Consider the following 11,628-nt stretch of genomic DNA (forward strand, 5'->3'; position numbering starts at 1 on the left):
TTTATGTAATGGTTAATATTACGGTTAATTTATATTATAAATTGATTATTACTATATTACGGTAAATTACAATTATCTCCTGGTTATTGCCATTATGATGTATAATAATCATCTTTGTATTTCCATCATTGTGGTTTATCACAATTACCTACGGTTATTGTTATTGCAGTTTATCACAATTATCTATAAGTTACTAACATTACGGTTTATCATAATTATATACTTATATACTGTTTACCATTATTGAGTTTATCATTACTCATATGTAAATTATCATTGTTGCGATTAATTACAAAACACACATAGCTTTCAAAACACAATTAAATATTCACCGAAAATCTAATAACTACCAAAACATTTTAAATAAATAAAAATAGTAATGGAGGGCAATCCCTTACCTTGAGCTCAAGTTGTACAACTTCTCGAGAAATTGAATCTTACTTCTGATGCTTCTTCTACAACTCTTGAACAATACATTTAGTGTTATCACCACCAATTAAAAACTCAACCTTAAAAACAATATTTGGATTACATTTCTATGTTGATAAATTAATATCCACATATTATAATTTTTAAAAATCTAATTTCTATCATTTTCATCACAACACCACAAATTATTTATTATGTTTACACCTACAATTCTATCTTTTAACATCTAAATTTCCAAGCTTCATTTTCCATGCTTTCCAATCATTTTAGGTTTAATATCTTTCCAATTTGTATACACAATTTCCTATTATTTCCAACTTTAAACTATCTTTCATTGCCAAATCTTACTTTCATATAATAAATTTAAATCATTTTAGTCATTTAATATTTTGATCCATTTTCAAATTCCACCAACATACATATTAACTATTCAATTAATATGAAACAATACTTATAAATTTCAAGCTTCCTTAATACATGCTCCCACATCATATCATAACAAAATAACAATACATACTCACACATAATTTCCTAACATTTACATTTATCCCTTCCATTATATCCTATATATTACCAACATGTATTCAACAATAAGACTTCTTAATATATTAATTTTAATACTTTCTCATTTACGTAGCTGCATATTACATCACAAAAATATTCAATTCAAAGTCCACGTCCTTGCCAAACCCGCATTCATACATACAATATTTGTATATCAACACAAAAATCTTTTCTTAAAACATAATTATTCAAGTTAATATATTAATAAATATAGGATCTCATACAATTCAACCAACTTTCAAAAATCAAGCTTATAGTAAACTTAACAATATCTTGTAATTTTAGTAAAACTTTTACAACTTGATTTTACTCTATTTCTTACCATACTATATACCATAACCGCCCAAATTACAATTATTCATACAACGCCAACACTTTTACCTCATTTTTATATTATAAAACTCATTTTTTTTATTAATATGGGTATCTGGGCTAGTTTGTGCGCACCTCAACTAATCTCACAGGTCCTGAAGTTAACGACTATGTAAGCCTCCAGTGACCCTAAGGTTTGTGAGACTCGAATTGATGACCTCCAGGGAGCAAATCCATAACCTGACCAGTTGAGCTATACCCCTTAGGGTTATAATTTATAAGTACGTACACATATGCTTAACTAATCATTTACCCTTAAATTTCATTCTCGGACAATATACATCAAATTAACACATAGATACACAATTCCATTAAATTCTTCCATTTTCCCCATTTTTTATTGTGGCCGACTCTAGGGTTAGGAAATTTCCATGGTTTTTTTTTTCAATTATCATGATAATTCTACTCTATCTAACATATATCCCATGCAAAATTAGTCAATTTACATCAAAACATCCATTCCCCTAATTCTTTTTTTCTCAAGAACCCTAAAATTAGAAATTTAAGGATTTCTTCTCCAATCATAAAAGACAAGTTAAAAGTGTAAATAAGTGGAGGGTTAGTCCTTTACCTTGGATGTTTTAACTCAATTTGATGAGTTATCGCCACTTTTTCACCAATTTCCTCTTTCTTCTCTAAGAACCTAAGCGCTATCTCTCTCTCTCTCTCTCTAATTTTATCTAAAGTTAGGGTATAATACTTGATTCAAAAAAAAATTCAAGTGAACCTTGGTACCATAGGGTAAATAGACCTTAACTAATCATTATTCATGGGCCAAACCATTTTTTTGTTTTTTTAATATATATTTCATTATTCAACATTGAGTTTTTGTTAAATTTTTTTTTCAATATCATTCTTTAACATTTGATTTATTTTGAATTGGTATTCATGCTATGTTTCAGTTTGGTTTTTGTAGGATCATTGTGGTTTTAGACAAACATCCTGATATTTGGTTGATGTTAAATCTTATGGGTGTCTATTTTTATTATCAACATATTTTTATGCTTAGTTACTTTTATTTTTTTATTTTTTATGGTATTATCACTATCTCATGACCAGATTTATGAGTTTAGTAGATTAACCTGAGTCGATCTAATGTATTATCATTATAATATGTTTTTAATTGGTATCTTGAAATTCTTTTTTAAATGCCAAATCATATTATTAGTTATTGTTTAATTTATTTTTGGATCCACATGTACATACTTTTTTATATGATTTTTTTTTAATTTTTTTTATATTAAATTATTTTTAGTCGAACCCGCCATATTGCATCGGAAGAAACCTAATCAACATCTATTCAATTCCGGCTATGCAAACAAGATAAATGATAAATAAACAATAATAAAATCTTTAAGAGGATTGTGCGCTGATGAAAAAATTTAATAATCTAATAAGTTATGTTGTGCATAATCAATTTTTTTAATTTAATATTATTATGAAAACATTATTTAATTATTGATTGTTGTATTTCTCTCAATAAGACATATCAATAATTTTCTCGATAGATTCTATATTCATATAAAAGAGGAGTCATCGTATTTGATTTTTTTTTCTTTTATGCAATGAATGTTTTTTAGGCTTTATTTTTTTTAAGATTTTTAAGTTTTTTCATTTTTTTTTATTATTTTATGGTTGAGTTTTTCTTAAAAATTAATTTCTTTTTATGAGTTGAGGGATATTTTTAAATAAAAAATGATATATAAAAGAAAATAAAAATATTTAAGGATGAAGAAGTTTAAAATATTTTTTTGTTTAATTTAATTTTATTAGATATTTGAATTATTCATTAGGAATGACCTTTTGTTTTCTTAAAAAGAAATCTATTTTTTTTAAAAAATTATTCCTAAACATTGGATTTTCTGAATTTCTTTTATTAATTTCATCTTTTATTTTAAATTAATAATTATATTTTCTTTACTATATAATTAAATAAAAAAAAATCATTGAGTCACAAGTTTACGCAGATTTAATCCAAATCCTGAAAAAATTCTTAACGTGGAAGGAATATATATATATATATATTTTAAAAAAATTGATTCAATGTAGCGCTGAAAGTAACCTTTTACAACTCCTATAAATAAAAAAAGAAAAATCATCGGAAGTGAGTTAGGGTTTTATCTGCCTTCTTCCTAAGTCGTCATTAAACTTGATTGTCTGAAAACAAGAACGAAAATAAAGGAATGGAAAACAAAATGGAGTCAGATGGAGGTGAAGCTGCTAGAATCCTCAGCGAAATTGAAACATTAAAGGCTACGAGGAGCGACTTAGATAATCGAATTTCTGCTCTCGAAGCTCAGCTCCGTCACTTGAATTTTGAGAAAAACAACGTTTCCTGTCCTTCAATATCCACCGGCTTCGGTCACGGATTATCACCTGATATGATATACCGTTACAGTCGCCAGCTGCTGCTCCCCTCTTTCGGAGTTCAAGGTTCTCTTTATGTATAATATGTTGTTGGTTTTTTGTTTTTTTTTTCTTGAAAAAAAAAACTTCAGTTCAAACTACATTCCTTGTCAGAATTAATGTTTTTTTTCTCTTTGAGATTCAGGTCAGTCAAATCTGTTGAAGTCTTCGATTTTAGTAGTTGGAGCCGGAGGGTTGGGTTCGCCTGCGCTGTTATATCTTGCAGCTTGTGGTGTTGGTATTGAGTCAGTCTTCCTCTTCTTTGAATTAAATTTTCATTTATCACCAGCAGTGACTAGTTGCAAAATACTTATGCTTGATTTACGCTTTCGCTGATGTAACATTATACTTTAGTAGTTTATCTAGAAAAAAAAACTTGCAAAAAATTGGTTTGGTAGGAGGTTGGGAGCATGGGGGAGGGAAAGGTGTTGTTACTCAATCATGGAGATGAATATGGTAAATTTTGATTTCTGTGTCTAAATGATTTTCTTGCCCAAATTATTGAAGTTGGTTTCTCAATTTGTAGCATCTTCTATGGAAAGTCATGAAGATGGTTAAAAATTCCTCTTTTATCATCTGGGGCGGGCATCAAATGGGTCTTTTAGCGGATTGATATATATATATATATATATCTTTATCATGATTTCAATATATATTTCTTAAGTAGTTGATTGGTCCAAGTTAAGTCCTAACACATGGCCCTGTTTGGCATTGCAATCCAACTGCGCTTTTGAATTTTTTTTGGATCGTTTTGATATGAAAATATCAAAAATGAATTTTAAAAAAATAAATAAGTATATTATTTTGATGTATTTTTAAGCGAAAAGCACTTTGAAAAGCAATCTCTACCACATTTTCAAACAGGCCCATATATGCTATTGCAGTGCTTCTTATTTCCTTTTGCTTCCTATTTGTTAATGCTCTGTGTTTTTCTTTGTAGGTCAATTAGGTGTTGTTGACCATGATGTTGTTGAACTGAATAACATGCACAGGCAGGTACAACGCTGGAAATGTTTGCATTGAAAATCATTTTATTGTTTCATAAGTAGTTACAAGAAAATTCTAAGCTATCTTATTTTTCAGATGAGGGGAGGGTGTTTGCAGGTGCTAAAGTGCCAATGTCTATGACTCCATTCTTATACCATCAGTATTATTTCGGTTTATAAATGTTTTTTTGCGAAGACAACATAAAGACTTTGTAGTTAGGATAGTAAAGGAATGAAAATAGAGTTCTCTGCATTTTCTCATGCAGTTATTGTGCATGGGTGTCAAACAAAGCCGCCATCTTGGAGCTCTAATCATTCATCATTCCATAAGTCATCTAATATATTTTCCTCATATTTGTGTTTTCATTAGTTATTTCTCTAGAAATTTTATTCAACTTACTTCTATAGTTATTTGTTGTGCTTAGGTTATACACACAGAAGCGTATATTGGTCAGCCAAAAGTGAAATCTGCTGCTGCTGCCTGTCGCTTGTATGTGTACATTTTGGATTATCTGTCTACTTCTATTAATTGATCTCAAGTTCCATAGCTAATATTTGATCTCAAGCTGCAAGTCTAGTAAAAAAAATTAATAAAACAACTTTGTACTTGTATTGCGTGTGATGAATTCATTCTCGTCAATCGAGCCGTAGAAGTTCCAGTTCCTATTTTTAATGCTATTATTTTACTTCTGTTCAATATTTGTTTTTTGAAGGATCAATTCTACAATTCAAATTGTGGAACACCAAGAAGCTTTACGCACATCCAATGCTTTGGAAATTCTGAGCCAGTATCCTTGAAATGATAAATCCAAATTACAGCTTCTCTCCATAATTAACATTTTTTAAAAAAACTCGGCCAGAATTGTAGTTTCCATAACTGCCAACTTTGTTAGATATGACATAATAGTAGATGCAACAGACAATGCTCCAAGTCGATACATGATCAGTGATTGTTGTGTGGTTTTGGGGAAGGTAAATACTAAATTGGTATCTTGAAGTGTTTTTCATTTCTTTTCTTTTTTCTTTTTAATTTCTCTAAATGTGTGCTTGTTTAAATCACTGCACAAAAGACTATAATCTGAATTTAAAACATTGAGTACTAAAATATTTTCTATTGTGGAATAATTTGGACTTGATTCAAGTGATATGTAGGTTATTTTGTTACGCTAAATACTGTAACTTTGTAATAACAATAAAACATTGATGTAATTACATAGTACTTCTTAGAGGCAGGGTTGTTCTGGTTTATGCTAACAATGAGTCGTGATGTTGCGTATTGCACTGAAACTTATGTTGTCAGCTTTTCTGCACATAGATATGCTCTGGCGCGTATGTGTGCATTACAAATTGAAACATTGATCTATTGTTGTCTCATTTTTCATTTCAAGCGTTAATCACATTCCATTTATCTACATGCAGCCACTTGTTTCAGGCGCTGCACTGGGATTGGAAGGGCAGGTATGTTATGCGGCTTTCATATTCTTTCTAAAGCATACAAGAAAACCTATAATGGTTCACTTACAATTGTAATGTTCAGTGTTATAAATATTCTGTGAAAACTGTAATTATAATTCTGTGTAAATTTGTTGTTTAGCTCACAGTCTATAATCACAACAGAGGTCCATGCTATAGATGCCTTTTTCCTACTCCTCCACCTACAACTGCATGTCAAAGATGTGCCGATAGTGGAGTTCTTGGAGTGGGTATGTCAATAAATCCTTATTACCGAGGTTGATCTAGTTTTAAATTCTTGTCTAATGCCATATGTTTATATGTCATCACTAGCTTAGTTCATTAGGGAATTTTAGGTTGATGCGTTATGTGTTGGAGTATGATGATAAGAGCCATTGCCAGCCTGGAAGATTTTTTCTTGATCCTATAGAAATTCATTTTTATTCCAATATGCCTATTATTATGATAGAATTTTTGTGCATATTAGAAAACCTCCGCTCTTGTTTAGTTGTCATTCAGCTAAAGAGAGCATATATGCATTTTTTTGATGTTTATATTATTCTGCTCATTCTGCTGATAGACTTGTACACTTTGATAATAGATGAGTGTGCATGTGACTCCTGGTGATTTGTTTATATTGCAGTGCCTGGCATCATAGGCTGTCTCCAAGCATTAGAGGCCATTAAAATTGCAAGTGCTGTTGGTGAACCACTATCAGAACGGATGCTTCTTTTTGATGCCTTGTCAGCTCGAATTCGTATTGTATAGTCCATCCTTCTTATCTTTAAAAGCCATTGTAAGTGGTTTGTTCTAATGATGCTCTATTGAAGTAATTAATTTACTCTATTGTTGAATGTTGCTTAGGTCAAGATCAGAGGTAGATCATTACAATGTGAAGTATGCGGAGAAAATTCAGCTTTCACCCAGCAACAATTTAAAGATTTTGATTATGAGAAGTTCACTCAGTCTCCATTGTCGGCGGTATTATTGCTTTTCCGTGCTTTAATTTATTTATTTTTGTTTCCAACTATAAATTGTTTAGATGCAATAACTTCCTCACTTATTTCCTATTTCCAACCTTCAATGTTTGTTTAGAGGTCCTGTAACCCAAAAGAGAAAAAAACTAGGGTTGTCTGGTATGATTTTTTGTTCTCAGATGTTTCTTGTTTATAGTTTGTTTCTTGTTTATAGTTTGTGGAAATTTATTTTTCTAACAAAGATAAATGAAGGAAAAGTTATTATAAAGATAAAATTTAATTTAATTTAATTTAAGAAATATAAATATGCATTATTAGTTAAAATATAAAAATTAATAATATTACATATTTAATTATAGTGATGAAATAATGACATGGTAATGACTGATGTAATGCTAATAATAGTCATACCAAATTAATGGTAATTATAATATTATTTGTAGATAATGTTAATTGTAATGGCTGATAATGATATGATAGAAGTGACCATAATAAAATGACAATAACAGATTTTCATTATATGTTTGCGAAGGTTATAGAGGTAATGATTATGGTGGTTGTGCTGGATTTAATGATATTGTTGGTTGGTAATGCTAAAGGAGGTGGTAAAGTGACAATGAAAGTGATGGTTGTGGTGGCTGTAGTAGTGATAGTGATATTATGATGGTGATGGTGATAGTGATATTATGATGGTGGAGGGGGCTATATTGGTGGTGGTGGTGATGTGGTAGTATGATGGTGGTAATGTTGTTTTTAAACCAAAATAGATAACACTATCACTTTTTGTTGTTTTTAAACTCTGCTTTAATTTTTGAAATTGTTCACAAGAAAAAAAGAAGGAAAATACAGATATACCAAACAGCTCCCAAGAATTGTTTTTATTTTTATTTTCTTGCTTGCAATTTGTTTTGTTCTTATCTCAGTAAATCTAGTCATCTAATTGTAACATACCTGTTCTATTGGTCTTTATCTACATGGCTAAACACGAAGTTACCCTATTGGAAATTGGCCTCCTAAACTGAAAATTCTCATAGTTTGCCCCCCTCAACTAAAGTTTTATTGGATTCAGGTTTCTATTGATTACCCTCCCTTAAACTAATTGCAAAAGCTGAAGGCTGATTTGCTGACATGTAGCCACATCAGCAAAGGTTGCTGGTAGTTGTTCATGGACGCCAAATTCTCAGGTCTTGATTCTAAGAAAATATCAGTTGAGGAGCAAAAGAAACACCTTTTTGTAGTGGGATCATTTTCAAAAATTAAAGGGATGATGATTTTAGTTATTTAATATCGGTGATTTCTTAAGAAACAGAGTATTAATTGGCAACATTTTCTAATGTATTCGATTGCATAGAGGTTTGTGTCCCACTTTTTTTTTTCTTTCTTGGAAATTATTGTTCTCTAGATGTAACACGTCTTCCTAACTGAATGCAGGCTCCCCTGATGTTGAACCTGCTTCCAGAAGATCACAGGATACACAGCAGGGAGTTGAAAGAGAGAATTGTTAAAGGGGAGGCTCATGTGCTGGTAGACGTACGCCCTGCACACCACTTCAAGATTGTTTCTCTTCCCAATGCCATGAATATCCCGTTATCAAGTCTAGAGTCTAGGTTAGCTGAGATCTCATCAGCTTTAAAGGAAGAAGAAAAGCGGAAGGATAGTGGCTTTGAATCTGGTGCAAGTCTGTATGTGATATGCAGACGAGGTAATGATTCACAGAGGGCTGTTCAATTGTTGCACAAAGTGGGCTTCACTTCAGCCAGAGATATAATCGGAGGTTTGGAGGCCTGGGCACGTGATGTGGATCCGAATATCCCTACCTATTAGAAAACATTTTATTTTTTTGCCATTATTTTTGTATGATTGCTATCAACTTCTCCCCTGCTGTTCGAATTAACATGAGCAGGGAAATATCATTACAAGCAGTGAACTTTAGTGAAAGGTAACTTCTTGGCAAACTCTACAAAATGTATTAGCACTCGAGTTTCTTATAATCTTTTAGTTTAAACTTTGTTCCAGCAACTTCATCATCATTCTCTCCATGCCAAGTTTTGGTAACAGAGTAAATGCGGTCCTAGAACTCACTTCTGGTGTTGATTATAAGCTATGATTGGATGCTGTAGGGGTCGTGGAAGAGGCAGTCTTGGTCCTCAAAGAGAGTTGCTTGATGAGGATTTGTCGCCAGTTGTTAACATGCTGGAAGGCGGTCTTGACGATGAACCTGATCCCGAAGAAACCCTTTTCATGAAGCTGGACCGTGCATGAGGTGGATTGGAGGAGCGATTAGCATAGTGCCCTGAATCTAAATGGGGTTGGAAGTAGACTCGAGGGTACTGATTTTCAAGAAAAGATGCATGAGGAAGATTATTCGGATTGGGAAGTTGGCTTGGAGAATTAGTGTGGAAACCAATGGCTGAAAATAAGGTGATGTTTGTGAGGCTAAAATTGAAAGGCACTGAACTTTAATGGTGGAAGGGGGTCGAAGAGCAATGTGTACCAAATAAAATTAAACAAAAAAACCAAATTAAAAAAAAAATACCAAATAAAAAAACAAAAAAATATCCGGTTTGATTTGAATTCAATTTAAAACCTCTAAAGCCATTCAAATTGAATTCAAAATTAGTTTGAACTCTTAATTTCTAAATCAGGTTAGCAAACTAGGTATAATTGTTTTTTTTTTCAAACCCTAATCCCCTCTTACCTCCCATAGCAATAGTTAATCTAAAATCTAAAATTGTGATTTGATAGAATTTGTCAATATTCATTTAGTGTAGGAATACATAACTTTTTTTTTTGTTCAATTTGAATATCCATTCATCCATCCAAATCGTATATTTAAAAACCTTTGCCCTTTAATTTCAAGATATAAAATAATTAATATCCTAAAGTATAAGCATATAAGGCATCCTATATAAATATATGCAATAATATAGTTAAAATCCTTTTCATATGCTAATCAATCAAGCAATTCATCCTCTCATATTTCTTTGAATCAGAGAAACTCGCAAGCAAAATTTGCTGAAGTTGCCTTGGAGAAAGGATGGCAGGAAGTAGCTCATAGTTTAAGCAAATCAATCCACCTCATAGAGATTTGGGCAGTGGGCAAGAATGAATGGGATTTTGGGTATTATTGGTCACTTGCAAATTCTCGCAGTTGACAATAACTAGATTTTTCACCACTACATAAATAACAAGAATTCATAACTTTATTGTTGTTTACATCTTATATTCATTCTATTTATTTGTATTGGATTTTGTTGCTTCTTTTTATGATAGTTTTGTTAGAGAATAATATAAATCATATTTTGAAATCTTATTTAATAATTTAAAATTTTAGGTTCAAATGGTTCTTTGACATGGTATCAGAGCCTTGATAATTAAGTGATCACGAGTTTGAATCTTACCATCCCTATTTATTTGATAAAAATCAAGCACAAGGTAATGTGAGTCTGTGTAAGTTTCAAGTCCAAAAAACTTTCACTTGAGAGGGTGTGTTAGAGAATAATATAAATCATATTTTGAAACATTACCTAACAACTTAAGTTTTTGGATTGAAACGGTTCTTTACCAAGTTTGAAGGGACAAAATCATCTATTGCGTCCCCTTTTTTAATTCTTGGGTTATTTCTTTTATTTTTCTTCATACTTATTCTTCTTTCTAATCTAACATTCAGTTGCAGTAGTTTTCCTATGGTTTCACCTATCTTGATTCAGAAGGTATATGTTTTTGCAGTTGAAACCGTGTTTCATGATTTTCTATTTTTTTTTTTGCTTAAAATTATTTTTTTAATAGTTTTGGATCATTTTAATGTGTTGAAATTAAAACTAATTTTTTTAAAATAAAAAAATATTATTTTCATGTATTTAGAATAAAAAACATTTTAAAAAACAACCATTACCACACTCTCAAATACTACCTCAATAAAAAAAAATGGCAATGTTTGGCTTATTGATATTGGATTTTAGCAGCTTATTTATATTGTATTCTTATTGGAATATCAAACGGATTATCTTGTAGCATATGCATAATTGATTTTGTTTTAGTTTATAAAATAATATTTGTCCTAATTAATGGTTTTTTAGCTAGGAACTGACTCCTAAGTCAATTATTTTTCGCTGCATGAAAACAAGCCTTAGGTCTTAGAATAGTATAAATAAAGCAACATCGTAATTGTATTTTTTTGGCCTGCTGGATACAATAGTTTTAATACAAACTTTCTTTAACTTTTAGCAATTATTTTCACCTCTATGCTTATGCTTTCGTATCGCGTAATTTACTAGTTTTATACAGCTTTATTATTTTTTTTTTCTCTTACAAGCTTTCGATTTATTTTATTAATTTCTTTCTTATACAATTTAACATTTTCTTTTAGTTCTACGAGTAATTCACTCGATGCAAACTCTCCATAGTTTAGTTAAAAATCTCTATCATTTAATGCTCAATCA

At 30.8% G+C, this 11,628-nt stretch overlaps 1 protein-coding gene across 2 annotated transcripts; it reads left to right on the forward strand.

The window, feature by feature from the left end:
* The first annotated feature begins 3,453 nt into the window (after window positions 1-3,453).
* On the forward strand, window positions 3,454-9,760 carry LOC133683412 (adenylyltransferase and sulfurtransferase MOCS3). 2 transcript variants are annotated; one of them, XR_009836975.1, is made up of 12 exons: window positions 3,454-3,798; window positions 3,917-4,009; window positions 4,712-4,767; window positions 5,183-5,247; window positions 5,471-5,545; window positions 5,651-5,729; window positions 6,177-6,215; window positions 6,352-6,460; window positions 6,853-6,971; window positions 7,074-7,190; window positions 8,618-9,125; window positions 9,307-9,760. XR_009836975.1 is itself a non-coding variant. In XM_062106772.1 (11 exons), exons 1-11 carry the CDS (start codon window positions 3,549-3,551, stop codon window positions 9,008-9,010), a joined length of 1,395 nt encoding a protein of 464 aa, XP_061962756.1. In that variant the 5' UTR covers window positions 3,454-3,548; the 3' UTR covers window positions 9,011-9,205. The 2 variants fall into 2 exon arrangements, 1 of the variants encoding a protein (XP_061962756.1); XM_062106772.1 differs by lacking the exon at window positions 9,307-9,760 and having other exon boundaries at window positions 8,618-9,205.
* Window positions 9,761-11,628: the final 1,868 nt, after the last annotated feature.

The sequence above is a fragment of the Populus nigra genome, chromosome 1 (genome assembly GCF_951802175.1).
Source record: "Populus nigra chromosome 1, ddPopNigr1.1, whole genome shotgun sequence".
In the NCBI taxonomy this organism is placed as follows: Eukaryota; Viridiplantae; Streptophyta; class Magnoliopsida; order Malpighiales; family Salicaceae; genus Populus; species Populus nigra.

Excerpts from the sequence above, each read along its gene's own strand:
- LOC133683412 (XM_062106772.1), top strand. The coding sequence starts at position 3,549 with ATGGAAAACAAAATGGAGTCAGATGGAGGTGAAGCTGCTAGAATCCTC. Across the intron at positions 5,730-6,176 it reads GTTGTGTGGTTTTGGGGAAG|CCACTTGTTTCAGGCGCTGC; the intron begins GTAAATACTAAA and ends ATCTACATGCAG. Across the intron at positions 6,461-6,852 it reads TAGTGGAGTTCTTGGAGTGG|TGCCTGGCATCATAGGCTGT; the intron begins GTATGTCAATAA and ends TTTATATTGCAG.